At 39.0% G+C, this 23,483-nt stretch overlaps 1 protein-coding gene across 2 annotated transcripts in view; it reads left to right on the plus strand.

Moving 5' to 3' along the window:
* Window positions 1-10,771: 10,771 nt before the first annotated feature.
* Window positions 10,772-23,483, plus strand: part of St6galnac3 (ST6 N-acetylgalactosaminide alpha-2,6-sialyltransferase 3) — a 517,138-nt gene continuing 504,426 nt past the window's right edge. For both annotated transcript variants that reach the window (XM_046443311.2, XM_058578929.1), the window contains exon 1: window positions 10,772-10,927. In XM_046443311.2, coding sequence (XP_046299267.1) covers window positions 10,910-10,927 — 18 coding nt within the window. In that variant the 5' untranslated portion in view covers window positions 10,772-10,909. The remainder of the gene's footprint in view (window positions 10,928-23,483) is intronic.

Here is a 23,483-nt window from a genome sequence, read left to right on the forward strand (position 1 = left end):
GGCAAGGGATTGGGTTCAGGGGGTTGCTTGGTGATATACTGCTGTCTGGTAGGCAGATTGATTGACATCTTGGAAAGCCACACCCATCTCAGGTGCCCTGCATAAAACTGCCCAAAGAGCTCCCATTTGAGCATGTCCTCCCACATGCTCAAATGCGCATAGCTCTCACACACAGCCCATGAATGTCTCGCTAGAGTAAAATAACCAGCTGCAAAACTGAGATTTAAACCCAGGTATTAATCCCCTTACCAAACAAAAATGAAAACAAAAACAAAAACAACCCAGGTATTTCTGCCTTATCTTTGGTCTCAACTCCCTGTATATAAGTTACCTACCATCTGGATGGAAAAATGAGTGATTGCTCTCAAAAAATTGGCCTATGAGATCCACTCCCCACACTTCTTTTCCTTTTTTCTCTCTAGCTTCTACATATGTATCTCCTCACAATGTAAAGAAGTATATCCTAACTTCCAAATGACTCAGAGTTACAGTAAAGGCCCTAACAGTGCAGAAGAGGAATTGAAGGCTGCCAGCACCAGAGGCTAGGAATTATATCTGCCTCCTTTAGGGATACCTGTTCAGCTTCTTGCATATAGTAGGTGCTCATAATTAGTTGAATAAATATTTCCTATTTGGGTGCTCATCGTATAGATTGTAGCTTCCGAATTAGGCATTTAAAGGTGAGTTGAATATTGATTGCTGAAAAGGAGAAAGGAGAACATCCAAGTAGAGGGATGGTATGTGAACAAATACACAGGTGGGAGGAAAAGTGAGGAAAGAAGGGTGGGAGAGAAGACTGCATCAATCTGGTAACACGATTTGGTGGATTACCCTTCTCTCTTAACTCATGCTTAGACTTGAGGATGATTTTAGAGAGATTTTGTGTTTGAGTTTTATTTCTTTCTCTATATTGTTCTTACTGCCATTCCCCAACATACATTTTTAGATTAGGAGAAGGACTATTGCTTATTGCTAGGGTCAGCTTGGATTTTAGCCTTAACCAAAAATAATATCTGGGCACATCTGTTCTGAAGCGAAAGCTAAATGAAGGCTTTGAAAGACTCAAGGAATATTTCATCTGACAGAATATCTTTGCCTTTTTCCAGTGTGAACCCTTGGCTAAATTTTATTTTGCTAATCCTAACTCATAAAGAAGACACTTGAGGTGCCCCTAAAGAACACTAGCATGCCAATTGTTACCATGGCCAGATGGGTGCATGAAGTCTCTGTCACTGTGTCCCCCACGGAAATGCCATCTCAAATGCATCATTTTGCTAAGTGTCCCCTGCTCAATGCCAACATTGATTTGTCTTTTGAATAAGCATGCTTCCTAGAAATTACCCTTCAGCTGACCCCACAGCACACCACACATTACATGCCTAGTGATGTCACTCCTATTCCCTGGCTGCAGACAACAGATGCCTGAGAAGAGGAGGAAGTCTACCATTAAAGGGAAATGAAGAGTATTTATTTGATGTCTCTCATCAGAGGCTCAACGCCAGACACACACATTTCAGGACCCAGTGCACTATGCAGATACACATGAATTCTGTGGTGAGAGTGTGGCAAATTCAAGTGGAATGTGGGGCTAGAGAGAGACTGGAAACTCTTGAGTTATGTGTAACATGAGAGCATTAATTTGTTGCAAGAAAAATTTCAGGTTTCACATAAAGGACAATTTTGGAAAGATTGTAGCTATAGAAGCTGAGGGTTCCTAAAGAATGTTGTAAAATTTCCTCCTCAAATATGAAGAGGTTCTCTTCTTTCTGAGGTAGATTTAGTAAGTGCCATCTTGCCTAAAATTAGGGGGCTAATTGAGATATATGCTTAAGACACTGTTATAGTTTGGATCTGTAATGTCAAAGACTCATATGTTCAGGCTTGGTCCACAGATGGTGGTGCTATTGGAAGGTGATGGAATGTGGGGGTGATGGATGGTGGACCTAGTTGGAAGAGGTGTATTACTGGGGTGTACCTTTGAAGGGTGGATTTTATCCCTGGCTCCTTCCTCCCTTTCTCTCTCTCTCTCTTTGTCTCCCTTTCCTTCTTTCTCTGCTTTCTGGCCACCATGAGCTGAGCAACTTTGCTTTACTATGTGCTGCCCAGAGAGCTGTTCTGCCTCACAACAGGCCCAGAAACAATAGAGACAAAAGATGAGCCAAAATGAATCTTTCCTCTTTTAATTTGGTTATCTCAGGTATTTTGTCACAGTGACAGAAATCTAGCTAACACAGACATTAGTAACATTTGTGTGATAACCAGACTCATGTGACTACTTTATATCACTAAAAAAAAAAAAAAAAAAAAAGAATATTTTTGCAAATAAAGGGCTCTGTTATATTTACTTTCTCTGGCTCCTTCCTGGGTAGGGCAAGTAAAAATTTTTTAGTCTCCTGAAAACAAGAGAGGGGGGAAAAAGAAATGTAATTTAGAGGGAAAATGCCTACTTGAGAAATATGAGCACCTTTAATGTTTAAACAAGTATTAGCTAAGTTATTCAACAACAATTCAATCACCATTCTCTGCATAGCTAAAATTTTAGAAATATTTTACGCAATCTCTGGTCAAGAGAAAGATAGAATGTGTATGTTTTTAGTAGAAGAAAATGGAAAGAAAAATAAAATAAAGGATGTTTTTGGAGTCAGTGGGTACATATTTCATTTTAATGCATAGAGTATTTGAATAGAATATGATGTCTAAGACTTAAAGAGAAATAAAATATGGACATTGGGTATATTTTATAATTATTTATTATGATTGTCACTTTTAAAAATTCTGCATATTAAAAAGTTATGAGGTAACTAACATGCATTCAACAAACAGCACTGAATGCTTCTTAAGTGCTTTTCCAGTTGTTTAGATTTAATAAAAGCTTGTACAGAGCACATGGACATTATTAATCACAATTCATATTGACATGTATAATGAATGTGACTCTAGTAATAAACAGTTTACAGTGGGTTTTTATGTTTCTGTATGTTTTGTGAAGAAAGCATAGAACACCTTTGTTTTACATTGGTTTTTCAAGGATGTTTGTATAGATATGAGTCATGGAAGAGAGTGAGAGTATTTCCTGAGATGCAAAGGGCCAGCATGCCTAAGCCCATTAAAAAAGGTTTAAATTCCTTAAATTCAGAGTTTTTCTCTTCAGCAAAATTCACAGTGGGTTGGCCTTGTTCAATTTGCCTTGAGGGAACTGGGGCTTGGGAAATGGGTGCAAATGTTGATTCCCTGCCAATGAGTAGTTGCTATAATAAATAGTCCTATGAATGTAAGTCATTAATCCTACATCTCTGATCCAGAATGGGGGTCTCATATCTTTAGCCAACAACCATAAAAATGTGTAGGTAATTTCTTAGTTTGCATGTAGGATAAAATTTCAGACCCTTCATAAATCTTGTCAGTTGCTTTGAGTATTTGCATTTTATTCAGACAAATACTTGAGCCAAGCTAGTACTTTCTCAAGGCAAACTATCCCCCCCTCCACAGTATGTTTCTTGTTAACTTTCACCTGGAAAGGGTTAAAGTGGGTTGTAAAAGAAGAAAGAGGCAAAATGGAGTAACAGGAATACCAAAAGTAGTGGGGGGAAAACAGATCAAACAAAAGAGTCGAGGATAAAGCATTTTTATATATTTGGACAATTTTATACTTTAGATTCATCCAATGGCTATGCTAATAGTGTACTTTTATTGAAAATACAAAGCGGTTACTTTATATAGAGAGAAATGGGACATTATTTTTCATGTATTTTTAAATGGCAAATTTTTATTGCAGTTCAAGAATGAAGACAGATGTGAATAAGTCATTAAAATATAAGCCTATAAGAGAAGAAGGAGGGGCTGGGGATGTGGCTCAAGAGATAGCGCGCTCGCCTGGCATGCGTGGGGCACTGGGTTCAATCCTCAGCATGACATAAAAATAAAATAAAGACGTTGTGTCCACCGAAAACTAAAAAATAAATAAATAAATAAATATTAAAAAATTCTCTCTCTCTCTTTAAAAAAAGAGAAGAAGGAAATATACATTTTTCTAATTTTCAGATCATGCAGTGCTTATTGTAAATATTGCTCAACTCACCACTTGAAAGGAAAACTAATCTTAGAACATGCCATTATTTAGTATGTAACATCTTTCTATTTCTTAATTATAAAGGTGTCAGCAAAAACTGCAAACTCAGTTATTTAAATGTTTGTTGCTTTTGAAAAACCTAGACCTCTCCTGATGTTAGACAAAATAGATTTATTTATAAGACTATTCATTGTATTTTAATGAAAATAAAGATGAAATAAAATGGAGCAAACTGAAAAAAATCATAGAGTAAATCAGTGAATCATTCTCAACTAGAATAAATATTGGATAAACATAATGCACTGTGACTGATTAAAAAAGATAGTACAGTGATTTAAAAAAATGGTGGAAATAAGGCAGATAACTACTTAGAAGCAAAGCATCACTGATTTCTCAATCAACTGATAACATCCAAAGGGGTAATTTCAGGCCACTCTTGTCATTAAACACGGACTGAAAAATCCATTTAAATCATGTAATCCCCCCGTTAGTTAAAAAATAAAATACAAAGATGATCTGATACATTACTTATAGAGAATTATTAGATAATCTGACAATATCATATGTGATGAGGAAATTAATAATAAATCCAAAATTCTTCACTCAAAAGTTTTGAGTGGCATCTAGAATGGTAAGACAATTTGGTTTTCAATTTTATAAATTTATGGTTGCTGACATCTTGTCACCTGACATTGTTAGTTATCTCTTCAGAGTTGAATGAATAAAATGAAATTAATCGGCATTTACTGAGAATATTAGGAAATGTATTTTCTTGCTGGGAGCACAGATAGGTGAAGAACGCAAAGGTGAAGAACGCAAAGGAAAAAAAGAGAATGAAGCTTGCAATCTATTTGACAAGTAAGGCCTAAAGTAAAAGCAAAATGAAGATGAAATAATAGGTCAAGTTAATATTAGAATGAATGCCAATAGATGATATATGATTAACTGCCAGAATAATTTTGCAAAGATCAGTTATTGGAAACCAAGGAGGAGAAGCTATGCTAGAAGAAAGTGAATTAACAAGACATCAAGAACCAAATAGGATTTGAGTTGGGCTTGAAGGATGGTGAAGTCTAGATGAATTAAGAGTGCAAAGGTAAAGCCAAGGGTTGGCAAATTTGCAGGGACCAGCAGATTGTTTGTGTACTCTGAAGAGCCAAGAATGGATTGCATGTTTTTAAATGGTTGAGGGAAAACAATCAAAGAATGAAATATATATTTCAGTCTCCATAAATTAAGTTTTATTGGAACACAGCCATTGCCCATTTATTTATATCTGTGATGGCTTTCATACTCTAATGGCAGAGTTCAGTAATTGTGACAGAGACCAAATGGCTCACAAAGCCTAATGTTTATATCTGATTCTTTACTGAAAAAGTTTGCCGACCCCTATGTATGAGAATAATGGGTCTTCATGGTGGGAAGCAGTGTTGCAGGACCATAAATATATCAAGCTTTGGTGACAAAGAGAAGCAATTGCAATTTCAATATAGGAGAAAGCTCATTCACAGTAACAGTACTTGTGGTTAAGGGATTCTCTAAGAGTGTATTTAGGTGATGCCCTCTTGACACTTTCTTCTTTGGATTGCATGTTGTTCTTCTACCTTTCCTTCAGCAGCTCAGACATGTACAAAAAGTGTAGATTGGAAACAGTTCCCTAGAAGAGGTTGGTATTGACACACAGTATTACCAAAAATCTTACCTCTTTCTGGAGGGATTGTGAGGCCCAGATCACTCAATGGGAAAAAAATGTGTTTCAAGCAAACAGACTGCAGGGGGCTCCTGTTAGACCCCACTCCTGTGAGTGTTTCCATCAGATCCACCATGGATGCATTTCAAATACCAAATTTCTACTCTAATGTTTTTAGGGAAGCATGTAAGAGGAGGCATGACTCAGAGGAGAAATCTTAGATGAGTGTTGAGAAACACATGGGAAGAATCTCATAATAAAAAGAAAATAAACTCTGGGAAACGTGGTTGAGAAATATCAGACTCAATTAATAATGGAGCCTTCAATAGCCTTGGAGAAATCCAATACAAACCAAATTCAAACTACATGCCAGTGCTTCTGGCCATATTTACCTTCTATTTATTATGTTTAAAAAAGATTTTAGGGGGGATTCTTTAAGAAAAATAAATTTGGTTAGAAGCTACATTTTTCTATGAAATGAAAATTAGGTAAAGAGCATTAATTTTAGACTTCTCTTTAAATGAGAAACAGATTTCTTATTTTTTCTTTATTTGGTTCATTTAAAAATTTTGAGAAAAGATGAGAACTTACAATAGGAAGGACAGAACTAAAATGAAGTTAAGGGAGAATGTAATGGAATGGGAAAATATACAGTATTTAAAAATGCAATTTTAAGTCATGCATAACTTGTCTTGGAGTTCATCCCAGATGAGTATCAATACAGTCAGGGATAATGGTGAAATCTGAATTAGAACTGTGCAAGGTTTGAAATAGCAATAAGCTTAAGTCTTGGGAATGCAAACTGGATAACATTTTGGAATGAATGCTATCCAAAATGAGGGGAATGAAACTTAACCGCATACCATTCTTATTATATATACCTTAAAGGCACAACCACAGAGGCTTTTGGATACAGATGTAGATGTAGACATACATAGGGTTATGGATAGACAGACACCTGCTTTAGGATATCAATTAGTTCCTAGGTCAAAGTTGTACTAGTGCAGCAGTTTCTAGGGGGGAAAAATCATTTCCTATTCTGGCTCAGAATATTTAAAAAATGACTTTCCCATAACATTTTCTAATGGATCTTCCAGTCACAGTCTCAGTCTTCTATGGAAGCATAATTTATGTAGTGGATGACAAGAAGAGTTTTATGATATCTGGAATTCATTTTAAATCTGTAGATGGGAAAAACTGAGATCCAATTAAAACCTTAATAAATGACTGTGTTGAATGTAAGTATATTAAATTAATATGTATGCAGGATGAAATTGAAAAAGTTATGGGAGTCTGCATTTTAATTCTATCAGGGAACTGTATGTTATAACTCTAAGAATTACTTGGTAATGGGGATGTTTACAATGAAACTAAAATGAATTTAAATAGCAAGATTTAGCCCATGACTTGTCATAACTCATAAGGTCTCAGTCTTAAGGCAGGTTGAGATCTCACTGAGAAGAAGCCTCAAGGAGAGGGAAGATGGAGCAAATGAAAACAAGAAGAACCTTTGAGGCTGATGTAGGGATAGGGCTAGTTTGCAAGATCTTTCCAGAAAGGGAAGCAAGGCCAGGCAGGCTACTATGTGGCAAACCCCATATAGTAGGTAAGATAAAGCAGGGACAGTCTTGGATGGGAAGAAAGTCTCATGGGCGGAAGATGGTAACAGTTTGGTTGTGTGGAAACCTAGCTGCAATTTTTGTGCAGAGTTTTTGTTAAAGTATTTCCCAGGGGCTAAGGGTTGAAAAATATAAGACGTGTTTACATTCAGATAGAATGTAACTATCCTCCACAGACTTACATACTAACCGTAACTTTTGTATCTGTGTATGTATCCCAGAAATGTTACATTCTTATGTAGGTGTTCTTATGACCAAACCTAAATCTGAATGGTTCTAAATGGTAGAGACTGCCCTTCTGACATACTGGCCAAGTGAGTATAGCAATGAAGAAGACAGATCCAAGCTGGGCGTGGTGGCACATGCCTGTAATCCCAGTGGCTTGGGAAGCTAAGGCAGGAAGATTATGAGTTCAAAGCCAGCTTCGGCAAATCAGCAAAGGCCTAAGCAACTCAGAGAGACTAGATCTTTAAATAAAATATTTAAAAAGGCTGGGGATGTAGCTCAGTGGTTAAGTGCCTCTGGGTTCAATCCTTGGTACCAAAAAAAAAAAAAAAAAAAAAAAAAAAAAAGATCCAAAAGTATGTGGGTTCAAACCCCTGGTCCCCAACTTACCAGTTGAACATGACATCATCTACAAATGTTGGAGGCTCAGATGAGACAATGCATCTAACTCCAGAATGCTTTAATTTTCTTATCCTTATTTTTGGAGCAATCTATTAGCTTTATATTTTACAATTTGAGGGTTGAAAATTTATTCTACACCTATGGGTTAGCCTAAGCTATTCCTGTATTTTGGCTTGTTTTAAAACAAAAAATATCCTGAACACATGCTCTCATCTTCCCACTTTCATTCCCTGGTCGATTCAGAACCTGTTTTCATTCCTATCCAAAATATTTTTTGAATGGTCCATCTGAGACAGTGATTGTTAATACTATTCTATAAATTTTCTGGTCCAGATTTATTCTAGAATTTATAGTTTGTTTTTATATTTATTTTATGAATGTACCTTCATTCCTAACTATATTTGGGTATAAGTTCTGGATGTTAGTAAAAATTAGCATTTTGGGAATTGTGGACATGGTTGGTAGGAGTTTGAGAAAGCCTGTTATAGTTAGTAAAGCCCTCACCATGGCATACCCAAGTCACAAGATGCAAAAAGTTTGCCCCTTGTTATTCATCCTTCTGAGACACCCAGGAAGGGATGGTAGTGATCATCCTATTCATCTTCTGCAATCTATCTTCAGTGGAAGGTTTTCTTCTTTAGATAATGAGCTACAATTTTAAAAAATTCTTGTAGTGACAGGAATTAAGTGAGTGCGTTCATAAACATTATTTTATTTATTTTAATAGGGATATATACTATTACATAAGGTAAGAATAAAGAAAGGTTAAGACACTTGGTCAAGCTCACTAGAGTCTGATGTGTTGCTTCCCAGATGTGCAGGCTTTCTGGAGAAACCATGATGTGCCCTTCCCACCCTTGCTCCTCCTTTCTTAGAGCTTTGCTTCTCCTATGGCTAAGGCCCTTACCATATTGTGTTCTCATGCATCTTTTATCTCTCCCACTTAACTGAGAGCTCACAGTTAGGATAATATTAGAGAGCATGAAAGTCTTTCTCATATCCCTGACAGGTCTGATAGTGTCTTAATAAAGATTTTTCCTCCAGTTCATCATAGCTACAAAAAAAAAAAAAGTTTATTCTTCTATTTACTAGTACCTCAAAAAGTTTGTTGAATTAATAAAGGAATGGATGAATGAATGAATAAAATAATTGAGTTTTCTGGCCTCTAAAGACCATGAGCTAAAACATCAGTTTAAAGGATACACACAGTCCAAGAAGTTCTTGCTGAAAATACAACTGATCTCCAAGGAAGAGGGAGGGCCAGGAAGAAGGGTTGGCAGTTCAGAGTTTGGTTTCCCAGGGAGCAGGGTGTTTGACCAGCCTCCCTCTTTTCTGTGGTTCCTCCAGCTCTCTCAGGATTTTGAATGTTCTCATCAACAAACTACAAAGTCCCTTGGACACCTGGTTTCCACCTCTTGGTTTGTGAGCCAACCACTACCAGCCGGCAGTGCTTTTCCTAACTCCATGTCAGCAAACTAATCAGGGTTTCTCCAAGGGAAACTTCTTTTGGGTAAATATTTTGAGCTACTTTTTAAAGATTTCTCTGACAAATCAAGTGGGGAATGTATGGATATTTGCCGAATTCTCTCTCTCTTCTGTATATAGTGTTACTTTCTTTGTGGAAATGACTGCTTCTGTTTGTTGGCTCTGGCTTGGGAATCTGGCTTTCCTTTTTATTGTCGAAGAGCACCTAGAGAGAAGGAGTGGAGAGAGAGGACTTCGAACATCTTTTCCCTGACCACCTGACTCTCAGGTAAAGCTGCCATATTGACTTTAGTTTTAGTTACAATTCAACTTGGATGCTTGTAAAACGACCTTCTGGATTTCCAAGTCTATCAAGAAAGCTTATATCTAATTTTGTTATGAAATTGTAACAAACTTCTTTAAAATCCTAAACCTGTAGAAGGGAAAAGTCCTGCGTATATACACATATACTCACTTCATATACGTATACCATCAATATATATACACACACATATATAACACAAGATATATATGTGTGTGTGTGTGTATATATATATATATATATATACACACACACACACACACACATTGTTTCTCCATAGTGTGTATTTTTTAAATAAAAACTTTTTCATAAACTTAAATCAGAAAGAGCAACGGCATAGGTGTTATGTATTGCACACGTAAGTATATGTGTGTGTGTGTGTATAAAATATGTTTTTACACACACACTCTACCACTGTATGGTTCATGACTTCTTTCACTGATAGATATTTGCGGTCCCTGATCAACAGAAAATATTTTTACAAATAATTTTACGTAAGCCCATCACAAGAGTCTTGCAAAGTGAAGCCTCCGTTCTTTAACAGCCCAGGGAAAACTTGCCTTGCTACTTCGAAGAATCCTTTGATGCGCCCAAAGCCTTGCAGAAGGGCGATGCCAAACCCGTTTAACTTTTTCAAAAGTGTGAAATGTCTGTTAGGAGTTCTCTGATGTGTGAGAGGGGACCCAACCGAGGAGAAAAGGCCGCTTTCTCTTCCCAGCGGGACCCACATCCCTGCCTGCTGCAGAGAAGAATTTGCATACATTGATCTACACAGAACGGTTTCGCGGAAAAAAAAAAAAATAAAAAAAGAAGAAGAAGAAGAAAAGAGGTAGCAGGCACCCAGGGCTGCGGCCGCCGGCGCCGGCGCCCGGGACGGCACGTGACCCGGGGGCGGGGCTGCGCGGGCCGCCGGCCAGTGGACGGGGCCGGGGGCGGGGCCGCGGCGCGGGGGGGCGGGGCCTGGGGCCGCGCAGCTCGCGCCGCGGTCCCCTTATTTGGATCTGCGGGAATGTGGGCTGGAGTGGTCCTGCCACGGTACCAGTCTCCAGCCCGCCGTCGGGACTGCCCCTGACCCAGGCGCGCCCGCTGCTCGGTGGCAGGAGGGCCGGCGGAGCGCCATGGCCTGCATCCTGAAGGTAACGACTCGGATCTGTGGCTCGGACGCGTGGTTGGCCAGCCCCTGGCTGCTAAGAGGCACCGAGTCAGCCGCGGTCCCACCGCATCCTCATCTCAGTTGTCTTTTCCTGGCGTTGATTTTCTTTTTGTTCCTTTGGCAAATGCATATGGAGGGAGATTCTGAAACATGCAGCTGGCACAGCTTCTTTTCCCACCATTCCTGCCTGCTCGCGCCTGCACTGAAGGAAGGAGCTGCAGACTGTTGGCTCCAGGGGAGAGCAGGGTTGTGTGCCGAATAATGGGGATGGCACAGAGAGGAAGGGGTGCTCCCGCGAATCCCCGCAGCTCTGATGAGCCCGAGGCCTTTCAGGGGCCACCGACCGAAGAGGAGTGCCTGGGCGTGGGTTGTTGCTAGTGAGGGGCATAGCGTTTGGAATGGGGGGGAGGGAGAGCAAGGGGAGTTCTAGGGAGTATTTGATCATATGAAGACAAAAACTTCTGGGTTTACAGGTAGTCTCTGAGGAATGAGTTTTCTGTGAAATCTGCTCTCCCTATGTGACATTAGCTCTACTTTGGAAAAGTTCATAGGAAGATATATTCATCGGAAGAGGACCTTGGGCTTCTGTAGGTTCATGAATTTGAAGGGACGAAATGATTTTACAACCTATCAAAGTTCACCCAACCACCTCTTTTTGGTTGAGTTCCTTCTCCAAGTCTGTTCTTCAGTTGTTCTGAATATCTATCTGAGTTCACAGCCTTGTGGCTTCAGGTGATGTGGGGGCTCCCTTAAGAAGAACTTTCTCTCCATCCCCTGGAAGTGCCCCTGCCCTTCCCCACTCCTTGCCCCATTTGTTGTTCACTACTATTTCTACATATGCCTAACCTGACTGCATACTTGAAACATTCACAACGTGAAGGTTTCCTTGACCTTGACTGGAGAAATGTGAAAGCCTGTTTGTTCCCAGCTTGAGGAAGCTGTGTGTGAAAAACAAACCACACCAAAAGACAATTTTTTGGGTTTCGTTGTGTTGTTGTGAAATAGCTTTTTGTTTTGTTTTGTTTTTCTGTAGGATGATTTGAATCACCTACTGCTGTTCTACCTGAATCATCTTCCAACATGGCTTGGTGTTAATGATGCAATTAAGAAAGTAACCTAGTAGAGTTTGTGTCCCTTTCTTGGAAGTAAAGGAGATCAAACATTTCCTGTGACTTTTCTGAACTTCCTCTGTTTGTTTCAGAACATATTCTGGGACATAACAAATGGTAGCAAAATCATGAGGAAACAGTATGTGTGCATTATAATACAGGATTTTTAACCTCAAGACTCTAAGAAATGAATATGAGTAATTTCTACTACTTTTTTATGCTATTCACTGTGGAAGAAATTGAGGGACATAACATTTATTGCCCCTTTTGTATCTTGTGTGCCTAATTCTGTACATTTTTTTTTTTTTTTTTTTTTTTTTTTTAGCAGATTTCTGGGGATGGAACCCAGGGCCTCACACATCCTAGGCTAGGCATGTATTCTACCATTGAGCTACACTCCCAAATCTTTCCGAATATCTTTAATGCTTATCCCATGTTACATATGAGTATGATCTAACCTTTCACTTCTTGCACCTCATGTTGACCTATATTAGGGCATATCTGATTTTATATATCTTTCCTCAAAACTAATCTGGGATGCCAATACTGCAAAGAGCAAAAACTTTGGATGCAGAAAGACATTAGTGTGCAACTTATATGACCCTGGACAAGTTACTGAAATGGCTGTGAATCTGTTTTCTCAACAGAAGATCAAACTACTAGCGCCTATTAGTGGGGATGAAATAAATTAGGATAGGAAAAATACTTTGTAGCACAAGTATTTAATATTTGCCAGTTTTTCTTGATATATAATAATAACAAATGTAATTAGTACCATATCCTTAGAGTGTTTCATATAACTCTTTTATTCTTACATAGAAAGCCTGAAGAGGTACGTATCATTGTTTTCAACTCCATTTTATAGATCAGGGAGCTGAGGGTCCTAAGTTTAAGAGATGTGCCGAGGGTCACACAGGGTTAAAGACAGAGTGAACTTGGATTTAGACGCAGGAAAGTCTGCCAACTTTCCTTATACTTTAAAGCTGTTCCCTGTACTTTCCCAGATGACTTTCTAAGATGCCGTAATACCATTTAGTCCTTGCTGCCTTTCTGTTTGATGGACTAGATGGTCTGTGATGGGCCTTTACCCCTTGTTGTCTTTGAAGGCTACACACAGTAGAGTGGTGAGAACAGGTTTCCAGAGACCTGGGTTCGGGGCAAGCGTGGCTTCATGCTATGTTTGTAGACAGTCATTTTCAACTTGGAGCCTTCCGTTTCCCCAAGTTGTTGAATGTGTACAATTATAATAATTTCTAAAAAGGGTTGAAGTAAAATAAAATGTTTTTATTTTATTTTTTGCTATGAAACATTTTTTTGTATATTCTGGCCCTAGACAGATGTTGGTATCTGCGAGGGAGGAAAAGGAAAGACTCTCTTAGCTTCTTTGCCTGAGCCTGATAATCAAACTGACAAAACAGGAGAAAAGCATACAATTTTCATTTGATATTAGTATTTTTATGTGTGCAGAGACGTCTTCACATGTATAAGAAATGAAGACCCAAAGAAAGTGATAGGCTGAGAACTTATACACCATTTTAACAAAAACTAATGAACTGTGGAGATGTGAAGAGACAAAGGTAAAAGGGGGTTTGGGGCTAGAGGTGGTAAATTTTAGGAAAGAGATTGGGAAACTAATGGAAAATAAGTTTTTCTTATTGTAAGTTTGTACAGATTTATCTTAGTGTTGACCTTCCACCTTTGATGATAAAAAAAGTTCTTCTCTTTCTTATATAGGGAAAATACCTTTGTCATGGGAACTTATATGCCCTTCTTTTAGGTAGAAGGAGACATTAGAGGACTGTTCTTACATCTGCTTTTTCTCAGTTGCCTTCCACTCAAAATAATCAGTATTCCAAAGCAGCATATATTGGAGTGGCATGTCCTAATTCCCTTCATATTACAAGATATATAAGCCATTGACCCCATTTTCAAGTGGCTTACCGTATAGTAAGGGAGATGGGAAAGCAAATGATTGCTTATGTTATAATGCAAAGAACAAAATAGCATCAGTTTCTGGAAGCATAATAGAAGATAGAGGAGAGCAGTGAATGCTGTTAGGGGGGTCGTCAAGACAGGCTTCATACTGATGATATTGGAGCTGAATAGGATTTATTGCAATGGAGCTTTTGTTTTAAAAATAACTTTAGAGGTGATGTCAATTTTATTCTTTGGGTGAAGATTTTAATTTTCTCAAAAAATTATTGGAGTAGATTTTACTGTTCACTTTTCCATATAAGAAAACCAAGATATAGAGATATCTATGGAAGTATAATTTTGCCTATCCAATGGTGACTCAAAAAATGCTTATCTTACCTGTAATCCCAGTGGGGCAGGAGGCTGAGGCAGGAAGATCGTGAGTTCAAAGCCAGCCTCAGCAAAAGCAGGCACTAAACAACTCAGTGAGACTCTGTTTCTAAATAAAATACAAAATAAGGCTGAGGATGTGGCTCAGTGGTCGAGTGCCCCTGAGTTCAATCCCCAGTACTCCCCCCACAAAAAAAATGCTAATCTCTTACTAGCTGAGAGGAGAAGTTCATGTTTGGTGGCTAATGTTGCTCTTTTATGGAATGGAACTGTTCCTTCAAGGCATTGTGCACACCCAGAACCCATTCTGTCCATGCACAGGGCTTGTTCTCATAACAGAGTGGTGGTCTCCTCAATTATTTAATTGTGGGGTCCGAATTCGCTCCACATCACATGGGCCTTCAAGCCAAAAATATGTGGGTTTTAATTATGTCTTCACCTCTTTTTACCACTTATTAATTATAGAACCAGAGCAGGGTTTTTTTTTTTTTTTTTTTTTTTTTTTTTTTTATTTCATGCCTCAGCTTAATGGGGCTGACCATGGGTCATTAAAGGGGTTGAGAATGGGTTATTGTAGGAGTTAAGTGAGGTGATCGGTATATTCATTATCCTGAATACACAAAAACAAAACAACTCCAGATCTCAATAGGTTTATTTCTTGCCATACTCTTCTGGTAACTCTGTCACAGAGTGAACAAGCAACACAAGGATTGGTGTCTTTAGACAAATTAGTCATTTGTCTTTCTTCTAAGTTGTAGATGTTTATAATTTTATGTGATTAAAACTGCATATATTGTGGTCTTTTATGATTTCTACATTTGGTCAGCAAGAACTTTTTGAGCATCGTATCTTGTACAGTTTCCATATTTAACAAACATTTGATGAATTGTATTGAATTTTTATTTGCTACTGAAGTGAACATTGAGTGGATATGTGGGTACAAACTACTTGTGAATTATTTCTGCCTTAAAGAAGATTACAGTTTTGCCAGGTTGATGAGGATTATGAAGATGAGGCAGTCAGAACATGATACAGTTGGTGCATGACTGAGCTACTGTTATCTTTTCTCTAGTCATGTGTCCTTGACTATTTATCATGATTGATGGGAAACTGGATGAGTTGTGATCTCAAGTTACGAACTTAGTGTCTTCTCATTTACTTGTTTTCCTCTTGCCCCAGATCTAATCCTCCACCATATTGCATCAATTCTGCCTCAGGAAAGTCTTTAAGATCTGCCCTTTACTCTGCATCTTTATTCCCTTTGCCTTGGTCTGTCTTTTGAAGTAGGCTCTTTTCTTGAGGCTCTTCACGGTTCCCCCCATCTTTCTTATCACTTTCAGAGTATTGTGTAAAATGCAGTACCAACTAAGCATTTTTTTTTTTGTCTTAAATGCTGATTTTGCCTCCCCAACCCCTGAGTGATAAACTTGTTTAGCATCCTTCAAATTCCTTTAGAGTCTGTCCCCTGGCCATGTATCTGGCCTTACCACTTACTGATCCAGACACGTATTTAAGCTCTTTGCTTTTGTAGTGTAGCATAGGAACTGGGAGCCTGGGCTCAGGATAGACCAGTGTGTTCTACCAATAAGCTCTCTAAGTCTCAATTTGCTTATCTATGAAACGGGAGCAAAACTGGTCGCTACAGGAAATAAGAGTTCATTTCTATAGAGGAGAACCTGATGTATTTTAAGTCCTTGATAACTATGAGCTACTAGTTGATATTGTATATCTGTTTTTTCTTTGCAGAAAATTACCTCTGCTATCAGTTTCCACCACTGACAAACATTCTACTCATCTTTCAGCTCCTAGTTCAGTATTCCATATGCAGTCAAGCCTTCCCCTGATTAGCAGGCTTCCTCTGTGCTCCTGTGGTATTAGCTCTTATCTCTGAGGCAGGCAATATTATCTGTACTGTCCATGAACTGTTTGCATATTCAAACTCTTTTGATTATAAACACATAGGGGTAGGAGACTTCTTTAGGTCAATCAGACTCATTGGGAAAGCAAATAATTCAACTAGTAATTAAAAGTATACAAACTACTGGTACACCAGTGGTGTGGGAGTATAAGGGTGGGTTGTAGTAGTTGCTCAGTTGAGTCTCAAATGAGAAGAAGCCTTGTCTTATCCAACTTAGTATTCCTAAGAACTAGCCTGGCTCTCAGTAAGTGATTGATCTCTAAATGTTTGTTTAATATATTAATGGAGTTAATTTTTGTTTTTAAACTCCAATGACAAACATGAGCCTGAACTAACTTTAATAGACAGCTAAATTCTTCATGGATGTAGCATGGATTTTTTTTTTTTTTTAACCTTAAGAGATGAACGCAATTTAGAGTTTATCAATTCGTTTGCTCCTTAAATTCCTTCTCAGTGTGTTTCTTGTAGGTCTATTATCACTCCTTGGAGCCAATTTAAAATTTGGTGGGAGGGATGAGAGAACTGGACGGGATGGAAGAAAGATTGAAAGTATAGGAATGGCATAACTTTTCTCATGATCATTTATTCCTAGATTAGTAAAAACATACAATCAAAAAACCCCCCCAAAACAAAAAAACCCAAAGAAAAAGCAAACACTCATGACCATACAGGAATATGGTTTTGCTAACTATGAGGTCTCAGAGCATTTAAAAGCCATATGGCTTCCCTGAGCCTGGAACATCACACAGACTTTGCAGGTACACAGATTGAACTCTGAAACTTCTGGAACAACTCCAGCAAGTAGATAAGACAAAGACAAAGCGCCCTGTCTAATACATCAGTGATGACATTTCTTACCTGTGCTCAAGATGTCTGAAGTCTCAGTAGCTGCCTGGTCTAATTTCCAGTCTTTTGTTGACTGAACAGATGCTGTTGCCATGAACATTAGTGCACTTTGGGGAGTAAGTGGCTGTAAAAGTAGTGCTTGGGCTGAGTTGATAACTACAGAAGCTGTAGTTGCGATTTATGAAACAGTTAGAATGCTCAGGCTTGGTCTTGTGCTAAGGAAAGTTATTACAAATGAAGATACTGAGGTTTAGGAAAACTTAAGTAACTTGTCCCACGTCCTGTAAGTGATGGGGATGAGCTTAATTGACTTTCTGTGGTCACATTGAGTGTCTTCTCCCTTCATTGTCAGTGAAGCGAAAGCTTGGAGGGCCTTTGAGTTTATTTCACCATCTTCCACCCCCGGCAGTTCTCAGTCTAGACAGCTTCCTAACAACCGCCTGGCAGGGGCCACTTTTTGCTATGTTGGTTTTTATTTGTTCCTTCCTCTGAGTTTCCTTTGTGACAAGGGGAACTAGAGGGGCCAGAGAGACTAGGGCATGAGAAGGTTTTAATTCTTGTCTAACACTGAATAATAGCCCCTTGACTCTGGGCAAGTCACGTGAATGCCCTGCCTGAAGAACCCACATGTGCTGTCAATTTGGAAGCATGCATGGAGACAAGGGAAGGGGAGGGAGGGAGGGAGGGGGCGGTACAGAGTAGAAGTTAACTCAGGACCCCTCCAGGGCTCCGGAAAAGGCCTTAGCACTTTTGAAGTTATAACTTTATATTCATTTTCTCAAAGAGACTCACAAATTGTGTTAACTTCAGGTTCTTCTGCCCCTGAGGCAGTGTTGACTAAAAGAAAGAGTGCTTGAGAATATATTTTGCAAATTAGGATGTGCTTGTACACATATGAAGTGAAAAGGCCCATTAGTAGTAGTAGTATTAATAATGATAACAGTTGGAATCAAGAAAACCTATATTGGGGACTAGTGGTGTTTAGGTCAGAAGAGAATAGGGGAAGCCCAGGAATGACTTCCAAACTTATGAAATCTCCTCTGGGCAAAGTTATGAAATCTCTTCAGGAGGAAAATTTCTATCATTTATCCAAATTTAAGGCACACACATGCCTGAGGCCTGGGAGTTGGATGAGTTCTTTTTTTTCTTTTCTTTTTTTTTTTTTTTTTTTGTTTCGTGGCTTTAGGGAAAAGTGGTAGAAGGAGGCATTTCTTTAATTGAAAAGAGTAGATTTACAAGTACTACCAAGATCCTATTACCAAAACCTGCAGTTAGCTCGTGGTTATTAAAAGGCTCATTATTTAGGTTATGGATCATCCAGACCCATTCTCCAGCCACTCTGATGTACACCTTTTATGTATTTTACTGCCAATTAGCACCTCCACCTAAGCTGGAAAAGGAAGAGGTGCTAAGCTTCAAATTGGTTAATTCCTTTCCTTGTTAGCAGCTCTGTAAAGGTTTGTCAGCAGGAACGTGGTCCAGGTGAAGGGATTATCAGTGCTTTTACTATTGCTGTCTCAGTTCAAGAACTCGAGAGTGGGCTCTGGTTTTGATTTTAAATAGACTTAAAGTGGCTAAGTCAGAGACCTTGACCCAGAATCTCAGGAGATTTCAATAAACAGCAGCCTGGGGGTAGGTAACATTTTTTTTTGAGAGATCCTTTGTCCCACACTCCATATCTCCAGCCACTTTTTCATTTCCTGTGAGATGTGGAGGGGTGGGGGCCTACAACATCTGGTCCTTGGGTGAGTCGGGGAGAAGTTAACTCCCAAAGAGAGCAATGGAGGACCAGTAAAAGGGGCCCCTGTCCTAGGGTCATTCTGGTATTTGTGTAAAAGCTGTGTCTCTGTGTGTGTACAGTAAATATAAATATACATCCACATTCATAGTCTCGTTTCTTATTATTTACTCAAATTTAAAAACTGTTGCATGTAAAATCCTTTTCCGGAAAAGACTTCTTTCTAATTCCAAAGACTATTTTGTTTCTTGGTGAATTTCTTAACTGTGCATTCATCAGACATAAAATAAAAACTTCCTTGGTCAGTTGTAAAACCTATGTTTGAATCTTACTCTTAGAAGAGTATGATCACAAAGGAATTGGAAGGAAAATTTGTTCGTCCAGAGGTGGATATGAGTCATGATCTAGGATTAAAAGCTGGTCCTGGAGTTCATCTTAGATTTAAGAACTGAAATGAGCAAATTACTTTTGATGTGATTCCTCTCCTTGGGGCAAGTAGGAAACACACCTGTGGAGAGCAGGGTTGGGTTACCATTTTTGGTTGGCCTTAACAGTGGCTGGGCTCAAAGAGCAGTGAAAACCTTTCAGTGAAGGGTTGCCCTATCAATCAGGGAAAATTGTATCTGAGAAGAGAGCAACTGTTCTCTAAGCCATCAGCAGTAAAAAGACCAGGAAGTGCAAAGGGCAGAGCTGAACAGATTTTATGTCTGATTCTGGCTTTATGGCAGAGGTGATGATAAGTTTATTTAACGTTATGAAGCAAAGCTAAAAGTCAGAAATGTAATGTAGCACTTATGCAACCTTACCTTTTTCTAAGAGCCACATTAAAAAAAAAAAGTAAAACAAAAAGAAGCATGTAGAATTACTTTAGCAATGTTTTTTTTTAACCCAACATATCCAAAATGTCTCCATTTGTCCATGTGATCAATCAATAAAGAATTATAATTAAATGTTCATTTCCCCCTTTTCATAAGAGGTCTTCAAAATTTGGTATACCATGTACAATTACACCACTTCTCAATTCACATGCTAAATTTTTAGCAGAAATACTTAATCAGTATTTAGATTTTACTAATTTTAAATGAAAAGGTAGATTCACATATTCAAGTTTCTCACACATGTTTAAACCTTTTCCCAAGGCTGAGTGCAGCATCAGTTTTTAAATAGAAATTCATTAAAATGAAATTAAATAAAAAATGAGAGTCCTTAGTTGTACCAGCTGGGCTTCAATGTTCAGTAGCCACATATGGTTATCGACTCTTGTATTGAGGAGCATGCCTGCAGGTATTTCTCCTCACCATCAGAAGAGCCTGCTGAACCTAGAGACAATGGGAGTAGTGTGAGGGGATGGGGGAAGGATTGCCCACTGGGTTGGGATCAGAAGGGCAGGACACACCTGTTGGTTAAACTCTTGGCAACCAAAGGAAGGCGACTAATGAGCAAATAATGAGTGCCTGACCCCAGGACGTATTTCAGCTTTTGAGGAGCCCTTGAAATCTCATCTCAAGATGAAGTCCTAGGTTTCTCCATATCCGGATCCCAACTCCCCTATCCCCAGATGGTGCGCAGCTGTGAATTCTCCCTCGAGGTGCTGCAGTGTGGGATGTGTGAGTTGGCTCTTTGGTCTCAGTGTGGTGGTGTGAACTCCTGGAGGCTTTGAGGTTAGTGATGGACTTTATACACTTTTATTGGAGTTATTTCATTGCTGCAGGCGGGTAGTGCACATATGGGAGCAATTTAGATGTCCAAAATAAACCACATCTTCTTTTAAGTCCACAGAGTAAGGTGATTGAAGTTCCTTTATATATTTTGCTTATTTTTCACCGCTATTTGTGTGTATATAAGTTAAACAATATGTTAATAATAGATGCATATCCAATGGTGCCTAGAGTGAATAGGTTTGTAAACTTACAGCTCTGTTTTGCTTACACTTTTGCATTGTGTTTCTGTCCTGCTCCAACACTTTTCCAATTTTCCTAGATTGTAGTGTTAGGCTTCTTTCTTTCTTTTCTTTTTTTCTGTAAGCGAACATTTCATTATAATAATGACAGTGGGTGCCATTTGCTGAGTGTCTTCTCTGTGTCAGGCAGCTTACCAGATAGTTTACAGATATTTATTCTCACAACAAACCTTCAGAACAGGCAGTGTTACTTTCACTTGACAGATGAGAAAGCCCAGATTCCTATAGCTTAATAACTTTACTTAAATGAGAGTACTAGACCAGGGTCAGCAAACTATAGCCCCTGAGGCATATCTGTACTTTTAAATGGTTAAAACACACACACACACACTGAATAAGATCTCATGACACAGCATTATATGAAATTCAAATTTCAGTGTTCATAAATAGTTTTATTGGAACGTAGCTACATTTATTCATTTCCCAGTGCTTATGTCTGCTTCCTGCCGCAGTGACAGAGTGGAGAAGTTAAGATGAGGACCATATGGCCCACAAAGCCAAGGATACTATCTATCTCTTTACAGATGAAGTTTGCCAACCCTGTGCTGAGAGTTAGGGTCAAGGGCCATGTGGATCTCTTATGTATGGCCAGCACTAGCCCTGGTGCCTTGTACCATGAGTGTTAGGGATATTTACTGAACATAAACCCAGTGATCTTTTCTTGGGGGGAGATACTGGGGATTGAACTTGGGGCAGTCAACCACTGAGCCACATCCCCAGCTCATAAACCAAGTATTCTATATGAAGAAGAGGCAGAAGCTTAGAGAGGAATAGTAACTCCCCAAAGTCTCATAGTGGAACTGGAATTCAGACCAAATGTCGGTGCTCCTAAGAGATGTGCTGACAACAGCATGTTCTACTTCAACTGCATCAGAAATCCTAAAGGGCTTATTATACTAGAGATTGCCAGGACCTGCTCCCAGAATTTCTCATTTCATTTGTATGGTGTGGGACCCAAGAATTTGCATTTCTAACAGGTCCCTAGGTGATGCTGATGATGCCCATCTGTGCGCCATACTTTTGGTAGTCCTACCATACTACATCTCACTCAAGAGATAGTTGTTGAGTTATGGAAGCTAGAAAGCAAGGAATTGAACCCATGCATCATCCAAAAGAAATTGACTAGAAATTTACGTCAGTTTAGAAATTTAAGTCCTACATGTTTCAGTCAACTTTTTAGACAATATAATCATTTGATTTCAAATGATTGTTGTCTTTAAATTGCCAGCTTTCTGATTCTCTGGGGGTTCAGGCCACATGCATATTAAAAAGATTGTGCCCAACAGCAAGGGGCTGGGACAAAAATTAATCCCTCGCCCATAGTGTCACTTGTGCATTTCTGGAAAATCAGTTTATAATGATTTATAAACTAGGGAATTTGGTTCCTGCTGATAGTGTGTCACATCTCATTCTGTGCCCCCCCCCCCATTTCTCTTCTGGCTAACAGAAAAGATTGGGGGTTCAGAAAACAGTCTTTAGTTAACTTGTGTTAGCATTGGTCATAAAAGTTAATGCCCTAATGTTAGAGTTCACTATCTTAATTATTGGCTCAGCCAGTCTCATACTTTTTTTTTTTAATTTTTTATTGTTGGCTGTTCAAAACATTACATAGTTCTTGATATGTCATATTTCACAATTTGATTCAAGTGGGTTATGAGCTCCCATTTTTACCCCATATACAGATTGCAGAATCACATCAGTTACACATCCATTGATTTACATATTGCCATACTAGTGTCTGTTGTATTCTGCTGCCTTTCCTATCCTCAACTATCCCCCCTCCCCTCCCCTCCCCTCCCCTCCCCTCCCCTCCCCTCTTCTCTCTCTGCTCCCTCTACTGACATTCGTTTGTCCCCCTTATATTATTTTTCCCCTTCCCCTCACTTCCTCTTGTATGTACTTTTGTATAACTCTGAGGGTCTCCTTCCATTTCCATGCATTTTCCCTTCTCTCTCCCTTTCCCTCCCACCTCTCATCCCTGTTTAATGTTAATCTTCTTCTCCTGCTCTTCGACCCTACTCTGTTCTTAGTTACTCTCCTTATATCAAAGAAGACATTTGGCATTTGTTTTTTAGGGATTGGCTAGCTTCACTTAGCATAATCTGCTCTAATGCCATCCATTTCCCTGTAAATTCTATGATTTTGTCATTTTTTAATGCAGAGTAATACTCCATTGTGTATAAATGCCACATTTTTTTTTATCCATTCATCCATTGAAGGGCATCTAGGTTGGTTCCACAGTCTAGCTATTGTGAATTGTGCTGCTATGAACATCGATGTAGCAGTGTCCCTGTAGCATGCTCTTTTTAGGTCTTTAGGGAATAGACCGAGAAGGGGAATAGCTGGGTCAAATGGTGGCTCCATTCCCAGCTTTCCAAGAAATCTCCATACTGCTTTCCAAACTGGCTGCACCAATTTGCAGTCCCACCAGCAATGTACAAGTGTACCCTTTTCCCCACATCCTCGCCAGCACTTGTTGTTGTTTGACTTCATAATGGCTGCCAATCTAACTGGAGTGAGATGGTATCTTAGGGTGGTTTTGATTTGCATTTCTCTGACTGCTAGAGATGGTGAGCATTTTTTCATGTACTTGTTGATTGATTGTATGTCCTCTTCTGAGAAGTGTCTGTTCAGGTCCTTGGCCCATTTGTTGATTGGGTTGTT

The sequence above is a fragment of the Marmota monax genome, unplaced genomic scaffold (assembly GCF_021218885.2).
Source record: "Marmota monax isolate L192 unplaced genomic scaffold, Marmota_monax_Labrador192_F-V1.1 WCK01_AAM20220418_F8-fsc00046, whole genome shotgun sequence".
In the NCBI taxonomy this organism is placed as follows: Eukaryota; Metazoa; Chordata; class Mammalia; order Rodentia; family Sciuridae; genus Marmota; species Marmota monax.